This window comes from Antechinus flavipes, chromosome 2, assembly GCF_016432865.1.
Source record: "Antechinus flavipes isolate AdamAnt ecotype Samford, QLD, Australia chromosome 2, AdamAnt_v2, whole genome shotgun sequence".
NCBI lineage: Eukaryota > Metazoa > Chordata > Mammalia > Dasyuromorphia > Dasyuridae > Antechinus > Antechinus flavipes.
The window spans coordinates 275,272,006-275,297,455 of NC_067399.1; the positions used below are offsets into that span (position 1 = coordinate 275,272,006).

The 25,450-nt window shown below is 36.7% G+C and overlaps 1 protein-coding gene across 2 annotated transcripts in view; it reads right to left on the minus strand.

Moving 5' to 3' along the window:
* VPS39 (VPS39 subunit of HOPS complex) overlaps window positions 1–25,450 on the minus strand; it is a 62,437-nt gene that overhangs the window by 35,166 nt on the left and 1,821 nt on the right. Inside the window, exons 2-11 of one of the 2 annotated variants that reach the window (XM_051977143.1) lie at window positions 19,090–19,155; window positions 17,117–17,149; window positions 16,560–16,624; window positions 16,185–16,227; window positions 12,015–12,109; window positions 9,837–9,935; window positions 9,179–9,271; window positions 6,642–6,825; window positions 3,722–3,842; window positions 3,496–3,616 (exon numbers count right to left, since the gene is read on the minus strand). In XM_051977143.1, the coding sequence (XP_051833103.1) occupies window positions 3,496–3,616; window positions 3,722–3,842; window positions 6,642–6,825; window positions 9,179–9,271; window positions 9,837–9,935; window positions 12,015–12,109; window positions 16,185–16,227; window positions 16,560–16,624; window positions 17,117–17,149; window positions 19,090–19,155 (920 nt within the window). The remainder of the gene's footprint in view (window positions 1–3,495; window positions 3,617–3,721; window positions 3,843–6,641; window positions 6,826–9,178; window positions 9,272–9,836; window positions 9,936–12,014; window positions 12,110–16,184; window positions 16,228–16,559; window positions 16,625–17,116; window positions 17,150–19,089; window positions 19,156–25,450) is intronic. The other variant, XM_051977144.1, reaches the window with a different exon arrangement.

The window sequence follows — 25,450 nt, forward strand, 5'->3', positions numbered from 1 at the left end:
AGGATCAGAATGTTCAAACTGGAAGAAATCTTAGATGGTTATCAAGTCTAATTCCTCATCATACAGATAAGGAAACTGAGGCCCAGAGAATGACTTGGCAAAGTCACATAGCTAGTAGGTGCTTCAGACAGGATTAGAACAGGCCTTTCTTATGCATAGAGAAATTGTACATGTTTAACATATATTGGATCACTTGATGGCTAGGGGAGGAGGTGGGAGGAAGGAAGGGAGGAAAATTTATTACGCAAGGTTTTGCAAAGGTAAGTGGTGAAAACTAGCTTTGCATATATTTTGATAATAAAAAGCTATTAAGGGGGCAGCTAGGTGGTACAGTGGATAGAGTATCAGTCTTGAAGTCAGGACCTGAATTCAAATCTGGCCTCAGACACTTAACACTTCCTAGCCGTGTGATCCTGGGCAAGTCAATTAACCGCAATTGCCTCAGCAAAAAAAAAAAAAAAGAGGCTATTTTTTAGACCAGCCCTTCCTGTCTCCCAAAACCACAAGGCCTTTCAACATACATGAGACTTAACTCACCTCTGACTTCTTGCTGACTTCTCTTTCCACTCTAACTACATATTCTTCTCTAAGGACACATACTTGGCCTTCTGTTTTTCTCTTTCATACTCCCTGAACTGGCCAATTCACCAATTACTACCTGAAGGACAATGAGTTCTCCAATCCGTAGCTTCAGCCCAGACCATACTCAAGTCCTCTATTTCCAAGAGAACATGGGAATTCCTCCACTTGAGAAGAGCAAGCACATGTTCACTCCCCATGAGTCTCCTCCTGCCTCTCTAAGCATTCTTCCACTTCCTTCAATGGCTCCTCATTCTTTTCCTAGTCACTTAATGCGGGTGTCCTAGAAGACTATGTGCTTGGCAAGTCCTTCCTATATCCCACAATTGCACTCAGGCTCAGGACTTCTGCTGCCATTTCTATGCAGCTAATTCTCATATCTGTATTTCAGGACCCAACCTTCCTTCTGAGCTCCAGTCCTATACCTCTAGCTGCCATGGGCTCCACCTGGAAGCCCTCACCGACCCTTCAAATGTAACCAAGATCTCACTTCACAGTTTTTGTCTAACTCCACCACTGACATGATTTCTCCTATGCACACTCTCCCTTCCAGCTAATAGCTCTCCTGAGGACATCTAAGGCACATAAGCCTCTTGGCTTTAGCCCAGGTTGATTTCCTATGCCTGAAATTCCCTCTCTCCTCCTATTTTCTGAATGAACTCTCACCTCTTCTTAAAGCCTAAACTAAACTATATTGTCTTCAACATTCTGATCCTCTCAGTTGATAACCCTACTGTTAAGAACTCACATAAAATTCTGTTTTTAAATCACAAAACCTATGTCTTGTAATTTAGCTATATAGGTTGCCGTATTACTCAACATTAGACTATTTGTACCTTATTTCAACTCCAGCACCTAACATAATGCTCAGCACATAGGAGGGACATAATACCTGTTGATTGCATTCATCTTTTGTAAATGAGTGAGTCAATATATAAAAAACTGCATTTATCTTCCATCCAAAACTAGCTCTCTTTCCCAATTATCCTAACTTTGCTAAGATCCAACTTAGAAATCTTGCTCAGTCGTCTTTGACTTTTCCCTTTCTCGTATCCCTTACATCTAATCTGTCATCAAATCCTTTAATTTCATCAAGAGGCTCTAGCATCTGATCTGGATCTCAAGATAATCCCATAATCTAGTCCCAGTTATTCATCTAACCTTATATCCTATTAGCTTGAACATATACTTTCTATTCCAAGTCTGGCTTTCTTTCTTGAAAATGCCCTACTCTATGCCTTTGTTTATGTTGTTGGCTCTACCTGAAATGCTCTTGCTTTCCCCCTTATCTACCTATCCTTCAAGGAGCAGCCCAAGAGTCTTCTCCTACTAAGCCAGAGAATACTAAATTCATCCCTTAGAAAGGCAAAAAATGGGGGGTAAGATTAGTCTGCAATTACATTATCAGTAAAATTATAAACACAATTTTGACCTCACAAATCTACTGAAAGGATCCCAAGTACTCCCAGAAATCCTCAGATCACACTTTGACAATAACTTGACAATTACAGGCTGAGGCCTGATCTTAGAACCAGATCTTCTTTAAAGTACCTATGTGACTGTGAACAAGTCACACACACTCTCAGGACCTTAGCTTCCTCATCTAAAAGTAAGGAGGTGGGAACCTGCCAGATCTAACATTCCATGATTCCTCAAAGAGAGCAGAAAGACTAAACGCCACAGGGAAAGGTGATCTTAAGTTGTTTTTTTTTAACTAATCTGTGCTAGAATGATATATTTTTATTACTACTGTTTTTTTTTTAATTTTTAATAACTTTTTATTTACAAGTTATATGTATGGGTAATTTTACAGCACTGACAACTGCCAAACCTTTTGTTCCAATTTTTCCCCTCCTTCCTCCCACCCCCTCCCCCAGATGGCAGGTTGACCAATACATGCTAAATATATTAAAGTATTACTACTGTTAATGGTGATAATATTACAGTCATGAGTTCATGATCTCCACACCCAATAAGCCAGCTTTGAGATACTTTTTCAATCTTCTCTCTTATCAACAAAAGTGTTGACCTTTCACATATTTCAGGTTCCAGTTCCACATGTCACTGCCCTGCACCCTCACCTCTTCATCTTCTCCTGTTTCTATGTCTTTGCTTATGTCAATAACGCACTAACACCTAAAATATATTTTTTCTCCATTTCTGTTGAAGCTCCATCATACCTGTAAGGCCTAAAGGAAATGCAACATCTTCCAAGTGACACTTCATTCCCACTCCCAACCTGAAAGTGATCTTTCCATCTACATCTATCACAACCTATTGCCTAGACTTCTTATTTACATTCTGCCTTCTATTACTGTTACTTGCAAGAATATCTTTTACCCTATTAACCATAAATTCCTTGAAAGTCTGGTGTTTTGTAATAGCCATCTCTTTATTCCGAGATGGCATTTTGCATATCATGGTATCACTCAACCAGAAGTTTGCTGAATTGAAATGAATCGCCTTATATTGATATATATTCACATTTTTCAAAGTACTTTCTTATATTATTCTCACAACTTTTTAACAAGGTACTATTATCCCCACTTAATATGTAAAAAACAAGACCCCTCAAATTCAGAGTCTTCCAATCCCACAAACAAGTGACATCCAAGTGAGGGTTAGAACCAAAGTCTTCTAACTCACCCACATCCTGTGCTTATGGCGTGATGTAGCAGGGTCAGACCTATGACCTATGACCTGTGTGGCCTTGGCAAAGGCCCTTCACCTCTCCAGACCTCAGTTTCCTCATCTGCAAAAGGAGCAGGGTAGACTTGATGACTTTGAAAGTCCCTTTCCCTCTCTAGATTTGCGAATTTATGAATGTGTGTGCCAACCAAGAAAAACATGCTTTGGCCTTCTAGTTACTTGCCCTCGGGGAAACTTGAGGAATTCAGGAAGAGAAAGGAAATTTACCGCCAGCTGCAGGGCCAGTTCAAACTGCTTGTCCTGAAGAAGCTGCTGGATTTGGGTCGCTATAGAGACAGGGATGAGCCGCCAGACGAAATGGTTGCTGGCCACGTAGACAATGTCGGAACTGGAAGCAGGAACAAGAGCCATGAAGAGAGAAGCAAAGGATGAATGGTGTGGTCTTTAGGTGCTGTGAAAGTTCTGGAGGATAAATTAAGTGGCAAGTCCTCACCCTCCTGAGGTAATGAAGCGGGGTCTCTGTAACTCAATGCTCTGCACCAGCAGCCGAGGCTCAAATGTCCGGATCTCCACATACCGAGGCAACACCGCAATGATATATGGAGGCTGATGCTCTGTGAAGGGGCAACATTATCTCATGTGAGAAACCATTCTGGTCTGAAGAAAGGGGCCTGCTTTTCATGCATGGGTATCAGTGGGATAAACACTGTTCACTCAAGAGGAATTCTAGCTGATCTCTACTCTTTGATCACTGTCCAGATCAGTGGAAGGACAAAGTGAGATGAATTTATAGGCAGTGACTTCATCCAACTCAAAGAACTAACAGAAGCCCTACTCCCAGAAACATCAATCTCTTCTCTTTCCTACTGGCTGCTGAAAAGATAAACAAGGAGAACATGGTGAAATCAGCAGGAGAGGACAGCGCCCTCTCACAATCAATGGCAATAGGGACAGGAGGAGAGTAGGCCAAGAAGAGCAAACCACAAAGAAATGTCCCACAGCACTATTCAATATAAGAATTCAATCAGAATAAAATAAACAACATAGAACTCGATCAACACTGTGTTTTTAAATAGGATTTTTCCTGTAAAGATTTGTTCTTTGGATCAATTCTGTCTTGCATTTCCTGATAAGTCTCCCAAATCCAAATTCAATGTTCTTGTCACTACCCTAGCTCTGCAGCTTGGCTTGATTGTGGGTTTTTCTTACCTAAAGGCATCATTATTGCTATAAGGGCTTTAATGTTATTTGGTCTCTGGAACTATTCAAACTACATTAGAGAATTTTAGAGACTTCCTGAACAAGACAATTCTCTCCTCAAGTTGCATAGAAACATTTCTGTCTTATCCTTTAAGACTGTCCAGTAAGTAGATCTATTTGAGCTATCTGGCTTTGGTATAGTAAATAAAGTGCTGGGACTGGAGTCAGGACTGAGTTCAAATCCAGCCTCAGACACTTACTAGCTGTGTGACATTGTTTGCCTCAGTTTTCTCACTAATAAAAAGAGCTGGAAAAAGAAACAGCAAACCCCTCCAGTACTTTTGCCAAGAAAACGCCAAAAGGAGTCACAAAGAATCAGATATGACTGAAAATAACAACAATAATAACACAACTCCAATGTAAACCTTCTGTTCTGGCTAGACCAATATAAGGAGCTCACTGTCTTCATGTATCTTCTGTCATTTCCCATTTTCTTGCCTTTGTTCATGTTCTTCCTCCTATCTAGAACACTCTTCTCCAGTTAGTAAGTAAGAGCAGTCTCAACTGAAGCTGAGACATCGAGATGGCCCTAGACACTGCCTCAAATTCATCCACCCCAAATATCCAGGGAAATCCTGCCATTTTTCCTGCTACTATACACATAACCTACTTTCCCTTTCCACCACTTGCTCTAGGAATAGTACTTAAATTAATACAACTGCTTTGAAAAGAATGACAATAAATTGCCCTTCTATCTGGGTTGATCTTTCTTTTTTGTCTCCTCAGGAAACAAGCTCTCTTACTCTGGCCATCATTGCCCTATGTATATAGTGTTCACTGACCCTATAGACATAGGGTGTTCATTCCTAGGCATATAGCCCCATTGCCTAGCAAAATGCCCACCTCAAGTCTTATCACCACAAAACCCTTCTCACTATCTTCATAATTATCTTCCTCTTGATTGAGTTTCAAACTACCTAATCTAGTTCTTAACTGTACATTTCTTTGTAGCATTTTTCTGATTGCTGTTTAACAAAGCTTTAATTCTCCCCAAGTAAACTATGAGCTTCTCAAAGGAAACAGGCATACTTTTCAATTCATTATAGTCATAAGCTCCATAAATTTTACTGCTTGTTAATCAAAATGAATCACACATGACTGTCATGTTTCCGACCATCACTAGGTCTGACAAACTAGGCCAGAAACAGGAAAAGAGAAGAATATTTTCAATTAACAGGCATAAATGGAGTTCTGTAACCGTTTTCTAACAATCTGGAGGACCCAAGCTCATTATCTGAGTTACTTCAGGAACAATTAGTGTATTTAATTTCCAAACATCTGATAACAAACCCTTTATGAAGCCCATTAAGAAGAAGATAAAGGACAAAGAAGTGAAAATATCAACACATCACTTCCTAAATAGGTTATTGAATTTGTGTAATACAATAAAAATAAAATAAGCAAGACCAGATCATGTAAACAAAGGCAAAATAGACTATTACTGTAATAATTTAAACAAGATGCAAAGGCCGCCACACTGAAATTAACTGCAGAATTTAAACTTGAAACTCTCTCTCTTCCTCTTAGTAAGCAGCCAAATACATCAATAGAATGCACTTGTCTTATTCAATTATGTTTAAATGTTTGTTAATGGGGAGGGTTTGACAGGGAGCAAGGGCAAATAACTGGAAAATGATTGTAATATAAAAGACGAAGGACATCAGTAAAATTTAAATATATATTTATGGATAAATGTACACACAAAGGAGGGAGGGGAAGGTATATTTGAATGTGTTTGTGGTTATGCAAAAATGTTTGGAGTGGACAAATAGGAAACATGGTCTGATGCCATCTGGATGTAATTTGCTCCTACTCACTAGCCAAGGAAGCGTATTCTAGCAAAGAGAAAGAGCATGAACAAGGAAATAGGAAACAACACAGGATGTGTGAAGACAATGACATGTACACATACTTCTCTAATACAGTCATTTAGACTTTCTACTTCCCAAACTCTTCTCATACACTAGGATCCTCAGTTTTTAATAACTCTATAACACTCAGTTGCTTGTAATAAGAGAAATGCTATTGATGGAAAAAAACAACAACACATTATACACATCTGAAGCTAATGATTCAGACTATCTTTATTAGAGAGTCAAGATGGCAATGGCAGGAAAGGGCATGGAAAGTGAATAGCTACTGCTGGTTCTCACCCATGGAAATTGGTATATCTGTCCAATTCAGGGCACACTTCTGTGTACAGTTGCCCTCTTCATTCAGCACCACAGTGAGATCATCTTGACCAACAGCTACTTTTCCATCTGCCAGAGGTGCCACCAAGGGCTCCAGTTGTTTCCCTGTTGGAAAGAGCTCTTTGGTGGACCCTTTTCCATCCACCTACAAAAAATAAAACAAGAAGTTCAGTACTCCTAAAGTAATCATGTTAGCAAGAATACTCAAAAATAGACAATGTAAGAACTAGAAAATTCTGAATACTGCTTTAGCACTTAAGTACCATTTAGAAAGATCATTCTTTTTCTCTAACAGGAGAGCAATAACTTTTTTGGTAGAGAAAAATAATTATCAATCCATATTCATACTTATAAAATATACATGTACTCTTATGAGGAGGATTTCAAAACATTCAGACCCTGGGATACAAAGCCAAGAATTAGATCCATAATAGCAGGAAGATGGGAATCCTAATATAATTCAAGTCCACAAACATTTCCTAACAGTCTACTACTGTGCTAGGAACTTAAAATAAAGAAAGGCAAAAAAACCCAACAAACTAGTCCCTATTTTCCAACACACTATATACATCAAACAAATCATTTGCTAAACAAGTGGTAAGTTCATATAATGTATGTAGTCAAATCTGTTAAGTGCATGTCTCAAGTCCTATATTTGAGTGAAGGAAATGTAAGGGAGAAGAATTTAAGTTGCGATTTTGAGTATAACACCAACAAGTCTTTTAAAAAATAGTCACTTCTCAATTATCTGTATTGTTAGATATGAATGAATATAGGGTAAGCCAAGAATGATTTCTGATCAGACCTTGGGGCAGATGTTAATCAACCATAAACCTACCCTTTATAAACAGTGAGGTTCCCCTCTGATCTAAGACCTGATCACAGCCTAGTGAGAACAGGAATTGTGCCATTGGGTCTGTGACCATCCATACACATCTGTACACATACACATCTCTCCCAAGCAGCCCTCCTTCTGAGACCTTTATTCAGAAAATGATAATCAAAAGAACATTTCCATTACTATATCAAAGGACACGACAATTTATTGCCCACAGTTCCTCAGGATCCCGTGATTCAAAGCTGCAGGCTGCCTAAACAGAAGCTCCCTTCCCTGCTGACAGCTCTCCAGTCTCCCATATGCATTGATAGACATCTCTATTCCACTATGAGCCCTTTCCTTTCTCCTCTAGAAATCCTACTCTTTTTAGAAGACTGTCTTTCCTTTAAAACTCTTCCTTTCAGGTTCTTTCCCTCTCTACTTGTAATCATGGAAACTTTCCAGAGGAGCTGCAACCTTGACTGCTCTCTCTGCCTGGATGTACCTTCTTTCCTCCAAATCCCCTCCCATCCCCTAAAACCTGCCACCAGGTCAGAAGGAAGAGGAGTAGGTAAGCTGCTTCTTCTTAAACAGTGTTCAAGTCCTCCCTTATCACTATTGCTGAACAATCCCTCATCTAATTAGGTTCGTTCCAGATTTAGAGCTAGAAGGGACCTAAGAAGTTATCTAAAAACAATAATAACAGCAACTAATATTTATACAACACTAATATGACAGGCACTGTGTTAAATACTTTATAATTATTACCCAATTCCTTCATTTTACAGAAGATATGTAACCTTCCCCAGATCCTGTGGCTAATATGTATTAGTTAGCCCCCAGATTATACTCTGTTCTTTTTCAAGGAATTCAAAACCTGGTTCACAGTCCTACTTTCCACTCCAATTCCTGCTTTACCGCCTATTACTCCCCTCCCATATTCTCTGGAGCAAGGGTTTTTAATTTTGTTATGTGTCATGGATTCCTTTGTAAGAATGCTGAAGCGTACAGTTCCCTTCTTAGGATAATGTTCTGATACATAAAACAAAATGCATATAGAAAGATAATCAATTATACTGAAATGATTATCAAAATATTTTAAAAAGCAAGTTCACAGAACCTAGATTAAAAACCTCTGCTCTACAGTTGAGCCAAAATGGCTAGACCCTCTTTACTACCCTAATACATTCTCAGTTCTAATACACATATCTTCTATGTCTCTATCTTTGTGTACACTGCTCATAATGTTTAGAATGGGTTCCCTTTAATTCTTTGTCTGATAAATTCTTACTTAACCTTCAAAGTCCAGTGCAAATAAAAGCAAGCTCATTAATTTAATCTTTACTGATGTTCTTTGCAAATGACATTCCTCCTGGACTTCACAATGCACTTTTATACTTCTTTTAGCTACAAGAAAAAATATTAACAAAGTATTTGTGTTTGCATCATATCCTGCTACAATTGAAAGTAAATCCAACAGTGTCTCAACTAAACTCCCCCCTCATCACCCAGACTTGTAGGAATAATTTCTACAGAGCTGGTGAAGTTGAATTTAACTGTGCTGAAGAGTTGCATTTACTATGTGGAAATCTCTCCCACTTTGCCTGTGTACACAGAAGGATCTCTGCAAAAACAACACACTGCTCCAATTGTGTTCTGAAGTGTCAAGGTGAAGACTTACCCTTATTAGATAGTAGTCTCTCTTGAACCCCACGCAAATGGAATTTTTACACCATGCCATGGACTTGGGTACATCTGGTACACTAAAGTCCCCCTGAAGAAAGAGGGAGTCAATTCATCTAAGAAAGATGTTAAGAATCAAAAATCATGATCTGCTATCCCTTCCTTCATTTTGAAAGAGTCGTGCCTAGAGTGGAGCAGAATACTGAAATTACTCCTTTAAGAATAGCTTTCTACCAAATGCTAAGCAAGAGATGTTTGATGTGAGATAAATATCAGTTGGCTAAATAAAGAATCCAAGTAACTGAATTTGTATCACATCTATCTTTTGAAAGTAAGAACCCTGGAAAATGAGTAGCAGAGTTATTATTAAGGGAACATTTTTTTTTTAAACTGGAGCTGTGATTTCATGAGTGTCAAGAGCTCCCTACACTAAGGAACTTAAATTATCACTGCAGCTCAACACCTGGACACAGAGAACCATATAGTAAGCATATTGCCTGGTGTTACTGATTCTAAGACTAGCTTTCTATTCACTAGATCATGTTATTTCTCAAAGAGAATTAGAACACTGAAATTCTGGGGGTTATTTGCTACAAGCCTTCAGAATGAATGTCAACTTTAACAAGGGCTCCTGTTCTGACTCACATTGAACTTACCTGCAATTCATGAAACTCTCTGTCCTTCCAGAAATAGAGCTGGAGTTTCTTCTTCACAGCCACACACATCCGAAGCACCTCCTCCCCTGTTTCAGTGTGCTGAAAAGAGAATCAAAAATATTGGCAGTACAGAAGAATAAGTGAAGAAAAGCAGAGTTGCGCCACAGAACTCCCAATTAGCTCAAAGTGAAAATGCAGTTAAAAATTAATATTCTTTTTATGTTTCAAATGAGTTAATTTAAAATAGTTTCAATAATTCTCTTAAACAATTTATGTCAACAAAGGAGCCCAGCAAAATGTTGCTGGTGCTGAAAATGTACTCAGAAACAGGGAATGGTGAAAGAATAATATCTCAATCAGCTTTTTTACAGGCTACCCACTGAAGGCCCCATTACAAAAAGGAGCTACAGATTTGATAAATTTTCTATTCAAACAATACACGCTTCTACTTGGGTAAATTATATTTCCTTTTCTTTTTGAATGTACTCCAAATAACTCACAAGCTAATTTTCACAGTAGCTAGTTTCTGTTACCATGTCCCCTTGCCCTCTACTCTCCTAGTATCCCCTCCCCCATATTCCATTAAAAGTTCTTCATCATCCAATTCTGATTTCCAAAAGTCAGCACACAGTCAGGTTCTTCCATTTCCCAAAGACCAGCTCCTAAGTTCTTAAGAACTAGAAGATGATAAGCACTCAATTCATTTTCCTATCAAGTCAGTGACTGGCCAGACAACTTTTCACCATCCTGGAATAAATTAAAGGAAAGAGATCCAAACTTTTCCAGATCAAATGACCAACCTATCACCTAGGTGCCCTTTCCAACCTGTAACACTAAAATCACATGTAATATGTTATGTTCACATACATTATGTTATGTACACATACATAATGAACATAGATATATGTATATGCAGACACACAAAACACATATACAGAGAAATATGTCATTTAGAAAAAACATTTGTTCACTGTATTCTTTTTTTCCTATGTGCCTATCTATTCCCCTCATCTCTTTTCAAATCTGGCCTAAATCTACCTCCTGAAGGGAGTTATTCTTGATTTGATTCATTGTATAATTTTTATTTTCTCCACATTATATTCCCACTTGGTATAATAGTTTATTTTTGGTAATATGTTGTTTGTTATTGTTATCACACACATACACAAATACACATGCACACTCAACATTTTACTAGTTCCTCAAAAACATTTATCCTAAAAAAAGAATCTTAATAATAAAATTATTAATCTTTAAAAAAAATCCTGCAAAGCAATTAACTTAGTACTAAGAAGGAACACACAAAAATAAAGAATTAGGTCTCTTCTCATGAAGAATTAATCATTTAATTGAGAAGACCAAAATTTACCAACATGAAACGAATCAAGAACAATAATAAACAACTTCTTAGCAAAATATAGTACCAAATGGGTACATAAATGTCAAAAGGATAAAAATGAGAGAAGGGATCAGACCTGAGTGGAATACATCAAGAAAGGCTCCCTAAAAAACAAAGTATTTTTGAGGCAAGATCTGAAATGAGATGAGGTAAAGAGAGACTGGCAAAAAGGGAGAAAGAATACTCTAAATGAAATCACAAGCTCCCTAAGGACATATTTTGTGTATCTCATGGCTCAATAGTGACTATAAAAGGTGATTTAATGCTCTGTTAATGTGGTAACAATAAAGTCAGTAGGGATTCTCTATGGCAAAACTTTAATTCTACACTGGCACAATGTTATTCAGACTTCCTTATGCCTCGGTTTTTGAAGGCCATGTCAGTGGAGCAAAATCCAGTTCACCCAAAATGAAAAGGTTTCAAAGAGTTCAGTTTATAATGGAACTCTTAACATAAACTTCAACAAAAATTATGAAAACAGAGAACAGTTATAATAAAAATGAACACTTAATGTATATTTGACAGAAAAGATAAAAGTTTTACAGTAAAAATTTGGTATACTAACTTTGTGCAATTACTTTTCAGTAATGAAAGTGTCCTTCCATATTTTCTTTCCTTTTAAAGAAAGGTTATTTTAAGGACATAGCTTATTTGGGCATTAGTATAGATACAAACCAAAACAAATATTGTTTTGCTACTTTGGAAAAACCCATGTAACTATCCTATTCCATTAAGTAAGAAATAGCTAAAGAACAATGAATTAGTTTGCCAGTACTTACCTGGAGGTCACAGGTAAACAGAGATGCCCCTTTTGCTTTTGAAACAGTAGTAATTTGTTGAAATGTCAATAGGTCATGAACATAAATATTATTTTCTGTTTTAAAAGAGACATATAATTACTTTTCAAACATTTCATGGAAGAAGAAAATTTCGGGAAATAACATGGGAAGTCTCAGATCAAACTTCAGAAAAAAACTTTAAAATGCTGGTCACACATGAATATATCAACAATACTAAAATAAATAAATGTATGGTCTTTAGAATTGGGGTTCTTAACTTTTTATGTGTCAATGTCTTTGATTGCTCCTTTGGCAATCTGGGGAATCATGGCTGATACCATGTAAGAATGTTTTTAAATGCATAAAATAAAATATAAAGGACACCAAAATCCAACTATTAAAAACAAAGAAAAAAAGCCCAAGTTCATAGATTCGAGATTAAGAACCCCTTGCCTTAAAAAACAAAATTAAACAAAGATGACTGATTCAATTTTATGTACCAACAATAAAATAAAAATTCAGGTCTACATTTAGCTTTCCCTAAAAATAATCAAATTTTATTACACACCTTCTACCCTGAAGGCACTGTGTTAGGTGGTAGTACTCTAATGGTGAAAAGTGCAAGGTCCCTGACCAAATAGAACTTTCTAGCCTCGATGTTGGGATGGAAGAGAGGACAAAGACAAAAATCAGTACAACCAAAGGCAAGAAGTGACAGGGACAAAGCAACAACCCAGACAGTGTGCTCTAGGAAAATGTGAAAGAGAATTTCAACAGTCATGTAAGAATGAGTAATCAGAGAAGGCTTCAAGGAGGAAGTGCCAACTGAGCTGAGCCTAGAAGAAAGGAGTTTAATGGGAAGAGAGGAACAAGAAGTGTGTTCTCACTTGAGAAGTAGTCTCAAGACTATAAGAGAGAAGTGGGACACAGCTAAGAGTCCAATTACATGAAACATTGAATAAATGGAGAGATGGAGTGGGAATAAAGTTGGAAAAATAACAGAGATCAAAGAGAGGAAGGCCTTATACCCACTCCCTTGGAGGTGGCTAAATGAGTTTGAAGCATTCCTTTGCTTTCTTTTCCAAAGTAGGGAACTAAAAGATACAAAAGGTAAGCCCAGAAATAGATTCTAAAGGGTAACATGAAGAGCCTCAAACAATCAATCCAAAGTCAAAGGCTCCTTTAAGTCAGGAAAATATACATCTATGTTCTTAGTGCCTTTAGGATGCTTTAATAAAATGGATTCCTTTTGAAGCTATTCCAGAGACTACTTAAAGCCTTCAGAGATCTATTTCCTTGAGCATGTGGTCACAGAGGCCAGTGAGCTTGACTATAATTCCAGGGATAATTCTAGAATGGATCATGAATGAACTGATAGGTTACCATTTAGAAAGAGAAAAGATGATTACCAAGAATCAACATGGCTTCATCAAAAACACATCAGAGTAATCTCATTTCTTTTTTTGAACAGGATTAATGAAATAGTAGGTATAGAAATAATTTACCTTGATCTTAATGAAGTTTTTTTATTAAAGTATTCACTGTCTTTGTAGAAAACATGAAAAAATATAGATTAGATTAAAACTTCTTAAACTGTGGGTTGCATCCCCATATGGGGCTGTGTAATTGAATGTGGAGTTGCGAAATTATGATTTACTATCAGTAAAGACTTGATTTGTACACCTACTTTATATGCCTACATGCCTGGGGTCACATAAAAATTTCTCAGGCAGAAAGAAAGATTAGACAACAATCAAATGGATTCAGACTAATTGGATGGTCAAACTCAAAACCAAAATAGTTTGTTAATGGTTCAATATCAGTAAGAAATCTTCAGTGAAGAAGCTCAGAGATCTGTATTTGCCTTGTGCTATTTTGCACTTTTTATCAAAGACTAAAGATAATCTATTCATCAAGTTTGCAGATCTGGAAAGAATAGCAAACACAGTAGATAACAATATCCAAAAAGATCTTTCAGCTAGTGAATCGGACTAAATCTAAATCCAATAGGAATAAAAATAAAGTATTTCACTTAGGTTTAAGAAATCCACTTTATAACTATATAACTAGTTATCATATAGTTATAATGAGATATATATATATAGTCTAAAGAGACATGGATAGAAAACAACTCTTCTGAAAAAGAAATGTTGGGGTTTAGTGGATTAAAAACTCAATATTAGCAATGGGGTGTAGCAGCTCAGAAATTAAATAGCATCAAATTAAGAAAAGCAATTTTTAGGAAATAAAAATGACAGTCCCAAGGTACTCTGCCCTTTTTAGGCCTCATCCGGAATATGAAAGACAACTAGGCTGGGGAATGTCCATTAGTCATCAAGATGGTAAAGGGTCCTGAATTAACTTCATTATGATGATCAGCTGAGGGAACTAAGCATAATACTGGTCTTCAACTATTTCAAGGCCTGTCATGTGAAAAAGGAATTAAACTTGTTCTATTTGGTCCTGAGGGCAGAACTAGGAGCAAAGGGGATAAAGTTAAAAAGAGGAAAATTTAGGCTCAACATCAGGAAAATCTTCCTAACAAGCAGAGTGGGCCCAAAGTGGAATGGTCTCTCAAGAGACATTGGAGGGAAGTGAGGAACTCCTATCCATTTATAAGTCTCCAGACATTTGGTGGATATGTTATAATGATGCTTTTCGGGTATGAATTTGACTAGGAAGCCCCTGAAGTCCCTTTCAACTCTCAAATTCTTTGATTCTGTGAAATCTATACTCTAAAAAACACCTTTCTATTAGCTTGGTTTTAGTGAAGAAAAGCTATGGAACAACAAATTGAGGAGATAGAAAAGCAAGTAAAAGTTATATAAGGGCTAGGACAGAACTGGAGTAGAAAAATAACAAATGGATAAGAGAAGACTAAAGAAGAGAGAGAGGCCATGTTCAAGGAAGCAAACTCTTAAAAAGGTAGGACGGAAATGCAACCAGAGAATGAAGTAAATGAAAAGAAAGTGTTGAGGACAGAAAGAGGATAAGAGAAGGGGATGAAGATGGATATCCTCTATTTTTTTTTTTTTCAGTAAAGTAGAAGGTAATAAAGTTTTTTCTACATCCAACGAAAGAACTCTGGGAGATGACTATGAACCACTACATAGAATTCCCAATCCCTCTATTTTTGTCCACCTGCATTTTTTATTTCCTTCACAGGCTAATCGTACACTATTTCAAAGTCTGATTCTTTTTGTACGGCAAAATAACTGTTTGGACATGTATACATATATTGTATTTAACTTATTCAACATATTTAACATGTATTAGTCAACCTGCCATCTGGGGGAAGAGGTGGGGGGAAGGAGGGGAAAAGTTGGAACAAAAGGTTTTGCAATTGTCAATGCTGAAAAATTACCCATGCATGTATCTTGTAAATAAAAAGCTATAATAAAAAAAATTTAAAAAATAATAAAGTTCTTTGCTGAGAGGAAGGATGAAGGAGGTTAGAGGTAAAGGTTTGAAATAATCACTATGAGTCAATTAAGGATTCCACTATGATAGTCAACTAAAAAATTAAAGGATTGCCTTGGAGTAGTGAGAGCTCTGGTGAGATGAAACAAATCTACTGTAAACCTAGTCATCATGGCTGCATGCCTTCCTCTAGCAGCATCTAGCATCATGTGAATAACCTAGGGTGGAAGTCTAGCTAAACACAACTAGTGTCTGGGTGAGAGAAGCTTACATGCTATAGCTGATTGATCAACCAACCTGTCAGGCAGTGAAGAGTAAAACTAGAGTAAAGGTGATAGATCAGCATCATTATCAGAATAGGACCTCTACTAACCCCAATACTTAGAGCAGGGGTCCTCAAACTATGGCCCACGGGCCAGATGCGGCAGTTGAGGACAATTATCCCCCTCACCCAGGCTATGAAATTTCTTTATTTAAAGGCCCACAAAATAAAGTTTTTGTTTTTACTATAGTCTGGCACTCCAACAGTCTGAGGGACAGTAAACTGGCCCCCTATTTAAAAAGTTTGAGGACCCCTGACTTAGAGAGTAGGGCCTGAGCAAGATGAAAGCTGGTCCTCTATGGCATCCAAAAATATAACTAGCTCCACCTAATAATGTAGTGAAAGAGTTAACCAGGCTGAATCTTTCCTCCTTGACATATGACATAATGGAAAGCCCCTAAATACAAAAGAATCCTTTCTTCACTTACCTAACAAACTGACCAGAATTTTAAACTGGGAAACCACGTGGATCTGGAAGACAAAAAAAAAAGTGCAAATCATTTAACTCAAACAAAACATGCTGAAAACCTGCCCATCGTTGTTCATTTGGTTACAATACTGACAAGAGATTCAAAGCACTTCTTAAAGTTATGGGACAAATCTATAGGTTTTTTTAATACGGTACCAAAATTTGTTGTGAAAGAGGACCTCACTCTAAGAGCTGTGTATTCAGAGGGTTTCTCTTCATGAGGAAGAAATGGGTGAGATTGAAGCAGTTAGCAGAGATTACAATTAAAGGGGGCCCTGGCAAAGGCCCGATCCCCTTTCAAGCTCTTGACATCACTGCTTCCCTAATTACCTACCTGTTGAATCTTTTTGGAGAAGTTCTTGTTGGATTTTTCTAGAGTCACTTCGAATCTGTTGCAACCTAGGTAAAAGAAATAATCGCATACAGTTCTAATGAAGGAATATATTAGCCAAACCTCTGCCCACAAAACACAAACAAAAAACCCTGTAAACTTCTTTGTATGAAATGTCAATAAGATATAGATTAAAAATTTCTTCTTGTCTTTGCCAAAAGGGCTGAAATGTTTAAACTTCAACTTGATGGTACATAGTCTCAAGCCCCTTTCCTTAAACAGCAGAGCAAGATCCCATCAGAGAAGTTCTGTTCAGCTGAAAGGCACTTATAGGCCTACAGAATTTAGGCTTTCTAACAAAGGCCTAAGCAAGAAATTCTGAAAGGAAAGGACTTTCACAGTTACCAAATAAAAGAGCACCAGCTGCAGGACCTATCCCAAGGAAGATTTTGGATCTAGACAAATAAAGCCCAAAGAACTACTCTATGGATCACAGCACAGGACAGAGCACACTTAACTCCAACCCAAGGGTGAAAGCAGTTTCAAGCACCCAAACTTACTGCCACTTTCCAGGGATGCCACATCTGTTGGTACTGTTGCAAAAATGAGTGAAACATTATATACCACAGAAATATAAGATTACTGCTCAACCCAAGTCAGCTTTAGAAATCAGAGAATATAAATAGCAGGGTACATTTTTATTGTTAAATATTTTTCATAATTTCCATATAGATATCATACTATTTTCTATGCAACCTGTGATTACTGTTTGTATTTAACATCATGGCCACATCACTAAAATCCTGTTTCACTTCCTCTCTTTCTGAGTGCTACAGACAAAGCATCTGACAGAGCCCAACTTTGCTGGATCCTCCAAATTGTATCCAGCATGACATATGCCCCAGTAAGAAAAGAATATCTTAACTATATCTTCTTCAATGAAATACTTTACTTTTCACAAATAGCTTATTTATTTTATACAATAAGAATTCTCTTGGTATCTTGACAAAGCACAAAATGTAATGGGAGTAGGAAGAGGTAGAGAGTTGTAGATGAATGTTAAAACTGAAATCAACGTTTTCCCTTCCCCAAACGATAGCTTGCTGTCACCTGCTGTCAGCCCCATATGATACAATTCTGGAAAAAGTTCTATTACTTCTAGATTGATAAGAGAAGACCCAGAGCAATTCAAGAGATAACAAGACAAAAATACAAGGAACACTGAGTCAAGAGTCTGAGAAGATCTGGGTTCAAATGCCATGTTCCTCTGATCCCATTCCTCAGGGAACTTATCGTGTTTTGGGGATTATGAAACAGAGCGAACTTGGATCCACTTTAGAGATAAACCGATACTTCAGATCAATCCTTGATCTACCCTGAACTACCCCTGTGAGTATTACAAAGGCCCTCTGGAACAGAAAGAGCATCTCTGGGCCACGATTCCAGACCTACATTACCAATGGCTGGGCTAGATCTATTCCAAAAGTTACTAGGGAAAGAATAGTTGCCAGAAACTCTTGATTAAATGTCCAACTTACCAATCCTCTGAGTTAGGCTAATATTGCTATTCCCATTTATTTGGGGGATAAACAGAGACTAAATAATTTATCAAAGGTACCAAAGAGGACATATACCCTGGCTTATATGCCATAAACTACCAAAAATTGGCCATTTAAAACTTATGTCCATGTGGATATTATAAACATACTTACCAAATCTACAGAGAGAAAAGATGGAAAATCAGAAAAGGGTATGAGGAATATTTGATATTTAGATAAGTTACAGAAAAAGCTTAGCAACAGAATTATTTACACATTATTCTATATTGTTACTGACAAAGGTTCAGAAAAATAGTGACTTGCCCAAACTCACAAAGTAAAGTGGAAAAGACAGGATGTTTTTGACCCCATCCAGTCCTTATTCAGAGACATAATGAAATGTTTCACCATCAATGGAATAGCCAAGTATCCTGCCCAGGGCTTTGTCATCTTACAAGGGAATGATGTTTCCCAAATACATCCACACAGGAGTTTACATTTAAGAATGAATCTGAAGTCCCCTCATTTTCATGTACAGTTGAGCAAATAGAAACTTAAAAAGCTCAAGTGACTTGCCCAAGATCACAAAGATAATCAGTGGAAGAGCTGGAATTTAGCCCAGGTAATCTGATTGCCTGGATTATCCCATTTCATCTTCACAATGTTGAAGGTTACCCAGGACATGTGGTTAATGAGGGGTAGGACAAGATCCCAAGTCTACTGACACCCAATCCAGCATTCTTTTCCCTAATCTCCTACTAGAAGTTTTGAATAAACCACATATATCATGAACAAAAACATCCCTGGATAAATAATTTATCAAAGAGCTAACTTAAGAATCATGAAATCACCAAGTTTTAGAGCTGAAAGAAATTTTGGATGTCATCTTCTTGTCTATAATACCCTATGATTTAAAAAGAAGCCACTTGAGCCTCAGAACTTGCTACCTTCTTTGCTCTGGAAAGGACCACTTCCCAGAAGCCTTTGCTACTCACCAATATCCTTCCGAATTCTATAGAGAAGGAGATGACCTTGCTTGGTTCCCACAAGAAGCCATTCCTCTGGAAAGAAAGAGATGAAGTTCAGTGATACTTACACACACACACACACACACACACACACACACACACACACACACACACACATTCCTACTTCCTTGACTCAATATTCTCCACAAGAACACATAAATGCACTATGGAAAAGGTGAAAAATCAGAATAGCTTTTAAAAGTTTTTGTCTTTCAATCCTGGGAATGTGTTCATTCACTGATAAACTAATACATTTTTACTAAGCCCTACTGCACTAGGTTTTATGGAAAATAGAAGAGAATTATAAGGCATAATACTGGCTCCAAATCTTTCAAAGATGATTCAATAAATCAAGGACCTCTCTATGGGAAAGGAATTCCTTCTCACAACTGTTTTTTGATACCACTGAAAAATGCTGAGTGCTGGATTGCACAGAGTTGATATTTATTTTTCTTTTGATGCTAAGTTAATGAGGGCCCTAATCTGGTTTGATTTTTTTAAGTTCATGTCCTCAGAATCTAAAGTAAAGGTAATTATTTTAAAAGGAAATAGTACATTAAAAGGAAAAGCAATGTGTCTTTTGAGACTTTTAAATAAAAATTAAAAATAACACAGAATTACTAAAGGATTCTATTGGGACAAAATATTAAAAAATTAATTTTACTGACAGCATTTGCATTTTTTTTTTGGCTGAGGCAACTGGGGTTAAGTGACTTGCCCAGGGTCACATAGGTAGAACTTGTTAAGTGTCTGAGATCACATTTGAACTCAGATCCTCCTGACTTCAGAGCTGGTGTTCTATCCACTGTGCCACCTAGATGCCCCTAGATGACATTTGCATATTTTAAAAAATACACTGAGCTTACAACTATTTTTTAAAATACTGTCTATAATGAATAAGACTTATAAGTTAAAATTGCAAATCTCTGACTTTACAAACATGAAGGCAATGAAATTACATTAGAAGTGATATGTATATACTTAACTATATTTTTCCATGCACTGTGCTAGGAATACAAACACAATTTCTGCCCTGAAGAAGCTTACATTATAATAGATGAAGACATTATATAATAAGAGATGGTGACTTAGAAGTGAGATAGAGGTCTGGTTCCAGTCAACATAAAGTGGAAGACTACAATCAGAATCTAGGATGGCTCCAGAAATAGGGTTCCTCAGAAATAATCAGAGGGAAAAATAGTACATCAGAAAAAGGTAACGTTACATACTTTTGCTTTTCACTGATGAGTGAGACTGAAAAAATCAACTATCCTTCCCTTTTTTGGACAGGTATGGGACTAATGGTATACACTGCTAAACATGTGGTCAGATTTCGTTGATGTATTAGTAAATTTCTTAATGGTTAGAGGAAGGGAATGAAGGTGATATAAAAACACAGCGTATCAATAACAAACAAAAGAGAAAAGAAAACAGATGGAAAACAGTTTATTTATACCTACTCTAACTTACAGAGGGGAAGAAAAGCATTTATTAAGCTCCTACTATGAGTCAGGCATTGTACTACATGCTTTACAAATATGATCTCATTTGATCCTAACAACACACCTAAAAGGCATGTGCTATTATCATTCTCATTTTTTACAGCTAAGAAAACTGAAGCCATGGTCAGAGAGCTAGTAAGGGTTTGAAGCCATAATTGAAGCTAGGTCTCTCTTATTTCAAGTCCAGCACTCTAGCCAGCACACACCTCACTGCCTCTTTCTTCTAGATACCCTAAAGGTTATAGAAAAAATAAATACATCCAGAACTTCACAAGAGACAAAATACAAGAAAGGAACTAGCGATAAAACCCCATGGCCTCAGATACTTAAACATAAATGCAGAAAGGGTCAGTAACAGCCAAATTAATACAAGGAGGCAAAATTGACCTCATAGTTAATAGTAAGATTTGGTGACATGAGAATATTTTTAAAAAGATATAATCGGGGGGGAGGAGGATGGGAGGGGAAAAAACGAAACATAAGTGATTGCAAGGGATAATGTCATGTAAAAATTATCCTGGCATGGATTCTGTCAATACAAAGTTATTATTAAATAAAATAAAATTTATTTAAAAAAAAAAAAGATATAATCACATATGGAAATCCAAGAACCAAAGAAAAGAGAAGCAAGATAAAGAACACTTCAATGGAGCTCAAAAAATGTCATCATATTTTAACCTACAAGGACTGAAAGTGAAAACAGCTAATAAGCCTGGCACAGAAATATGACATGCAGTAGTGATGGAGGATTTCAATTATCCAGATGTATGCTAGAATTTTCCCCCTCTCTGTCAAAAGCAGAAATTCTAAAAATGTGAACGAAACCACTATCCAAAAGGTGGAAATTCCCTTATGGATTCAATTCTCACCAAAAGGAGGATCTGGTTTAAGTGCTGGAAGCAACAGATACTTTGGTGGGGAAGTAGGCTCTTCATTTTTTAAGAAAGAATTTCTATTTTTGATCTGATTTTCACCAGCCAAAAGGAATTGGTTTCAGGGATGAAAGTGACAAAGGCCTTAAAGGGAAATGAGCACTCCATCAAAAATACCTAATAAAGGATAAGAACAGACAGTTTTCAGATGAAAATTTCTTCATGCCATTTCTAGTCTTATGAAAAAAAAAATGCTCTAAATCACTATTGATTAGACAACTCTGAGGTATCACTATACACCTTTCAGATTGACTATGATGATAGGAAAAGATAATGATAAATGTTGGAGGGGATGTGGGAATATTGGGACACTAATGCATTGCTGTTGGAGTTGTGAACTGATTCAACCATTCAGGACAGCAATATGGAGCTTTGTTCAAAAGGCTATCGAACTGTGCATACCTTTTGATCCAGCAATGTCTCTACTGGGTCAATATCCCAAAAAGATCATAAATGAGAAAAAAGGATCCACATGTGCAAAAATATCCACATATGCAAAAAAAAAAAAACAACAACAAAAAAAACCACTTCTTTTTGTAATGACAAGGAACTAGATAGTGGAAACTCATCAGTTGAAGAGTGGCTGAATAAATTATGGTATGTGAATGAAATGGAATATTATTCTGTAAGAAACGATCAGCAGGATGATTTCAGAGAGATCTGGAGAGACTTACATGAACTGATGCTAAGTGAAATGAACAAAACCAGGAGATCATTATACACTGCAACAAGAAGATTACGTGATGATTAATTCTGAGGATTTGGCTCTTTTCAACAATGAGGTGATTCAGGCCAATTCCAACAGATTTGTGATGGAGAGAGCCACTGCATCCAGAGAGAGTAGTATGGGGACTGAATGTGGATCATAACATAGTACTTTCACTTTTGCTGTTTGCTTGCTTGTGTTTTTTTTCCTTTCTCATTTTACCCCCTTTTGATCTGATTTTTTGCATGCGGCATGATAAGTTTGGAAGAATTGCACCTATGGTGGATTGCTTACTGTCCAGGGGAAGGGAGTAGGGAAGGGAGGGAGAAAAGTTTGAAACCCAAGGTTTTGCAGGGGTGAATGTTGAAAACTATCTTTGCATATATTTTGAAAAATTGAAAAAATAAAAAGCCGTTATAAAAAAAGACATAGAAGAAAAATACAAGAAGTTTAATAAACCCCCTAGATTCTGAAAAAAAAGTTTTAAAGGTTCAGGGAAGGCCAATTTGGATCCCATGGACTAAAAGTTCTGCAAGGAAGTCAGTCTAAGAGCTCCAGAGCTCCAGAATGAAATCCTCAAATGCATCAAGAATAATACACCTTCCCAATGAGGAAGAAAAGGGGAGAGTTATATATAGACAGATGGAAAGGCACAGAGAACAAATCACTCATCTTGGATTTTTAAAGATGGAAGCAAGAATAGCTAACCAATGAATTCAAAAATTCAACTTGAATTCAAAAACAAGGCAGGTCCTATAAGAGGAATATACAGGAGAATACTAAAGTTCTGAAGGAGCTGAGTTTGACAAAAAAAGCTAAAGACAACAAACAGGGTTTCTTGAAAGCTGCACTGGGAAATGGAAGAGGATCAAGAGGCAATGGAACCCCTGCTTACAGGGAAAAGATAAGAGCTACTTAATTCCACTTTGTTTCTTTTTTTCTGCCAAGGAAAATGATCTCATGTTTAAAGAATAAAACAAAAATGGCTCATAGTTGGTGATACCCCAAATAAGTAGTGGTCCTGTAAATGGTCCAATTTTTAAGTATCCTTCCTAAAATGTGGTGCCCAGAATTGAATATTACATTGAATATATAGTCTGACTAGGGCACCGTCTAGCAAGTATGTCTGAGCTCCCAGGTAACACCATCAAGCACCTTTGAAGGCTGTGTTAGCTCTAACCTGACCAGGCATAGTGTTAATGCTTCTGAAGTCTGGGTCTATTTTGCCTACTATCCTGGGACTTCAAAAATGGTTTAGAGAAAAAAAGAAACAAGACCAAAAAAGAAGCCTCAAGCTTCTTTTGAAAATATAATGTGAGAATCAATGGGACAGCCCAGTAAATGATCCAACACCCTAGGGAAAAAATAGTTCTGTAAAATATCACTAAAAGTGAAAAAAATGCTCCAAATCACTGCTAGTAAAAGAAATACAAATCAAAACCACACTGATGCTTTATCTCAGATTCTGCAAATTGCCAAGATGACAAAAGATGAGAATAGTCAATATTTGAGGGATTGACAGGGTTAACACCTATCTAGCTCACTATTAGTAATGCTGTGAATTAGTACAACCATTGTGGGAAGCAGTTTGGAATTATGCAACTAAACTGGCTAAAATGTCCATGCCAGTTAACTCAGAGACTTCACAACTAAGCACATGCCCAAAAAGGCCACTGACAAAAAAAAAAAAAAAAAAAAAAAAAAGGCTCTAAGTACACCAAAATATTTATAGCAGCATTTTTTGTGATAGCAAAGAAGTAGAAACAAATCTACATCAATAGAGGAACAGTTACACATGAATGTAACGGACTATGACAAACATTATGAATACAGAGACATATGGAAAGACTTATTTTGAACTGATGCAAACTGAAGTAAGCAGAGTCAGGAAAATAAGATACATAATGACTACAACAATGCAGAATAATTGAAACTAAATGTGGCAAAGTAAATGAATAAGAATACCCCTAAAGAAGGAAAAAAGATAAGGTCCTTCCCTCTTTAGAACAATGCATATATTTTCAATATGCTAAACTTTTATTTTTCTGTTCTTCCACTTTAAAAAAATTATGATATAAAGAACGACATTCTCAGAAAGATGAGGAGAATAGCTATGGGGAAAATATATGTGATGTAAGAAAAGATATAAATTAAAAAATCTATTTAAAAAAAGAAAGAAAAACATCAAGTTTCATAATATCCTCTAAATCAGGAGCAGCCGAAAACTGAGCTAGCACTAACAAGGTGGTTCCCAGATCAGGAAGTCACCCAGAGAGTAGATTATTTATTTTTAAAGATAGCTGTGGGGATTAAAAGTAAATATGTATAATTCTCTAGATGCATGTTAAGTGGCAAAGCAAATCTTTAGGCTTGATGGCTCTTCAAATTTCATAACAAAAGTCCCAAAAACAATAGTCTATAAAATTTACCAGTCTTTCCCATAGTTGTTGATGTCATAGCAACACTGCTTCCAATGGCAATAAGCAAGCAAAATAATGTTATTATAGCATACTATTGTGTTTTCCATTTCTACTAAATTACTTTCTAGAACAAGGACCAAAGAAGTTATAAAATAAGGGAATAGATTAGAATGGTATATACTTTACCTCAGGAGCTGAAACTATCTGATCACTTTCAATCTTTTATTTGAAATTTCTTAAGGTAAACCATATCTCTTTTTCACACATGGGCTTCATGTGATCTATTCCTTCAAAGTACAATATTCACATGACTGCCAATCTGCCTAACAATTTTGTAAGAAGAAAGTGTCCTTCAAATGCACCATTGGAAAATCCAAGATACAGATACTTGAATTCAGATTATCTATCAAGTCAATGGCAAAACTGGTGTGTGTATGTGAAATAGGCTACAGGGAGTACAAATTGGGCTGGACAGTCACTGGAACAAATTTATGGCATAGCACTTTCCTTCCTAGGTGTCAAGATTCTAAAGCAATATATACTTCTTATGTCCTATTTACCATGTATCACTTATAAACAAACCACACATTTTATTAAGTCTATTCTAAGTTTAATGGGGAGAGACTATAGCTTAAAAGAGATTTTATAGTATATAGGACCCTTTCTTGATCCTCAAAATTTGGATCAGTTTCTTAAAGGATGTCTGACTTCAAGGAAAGTACACTTTTGAATGTATGCCTATGGACTAGAGATTTCAGAAAAATGGAG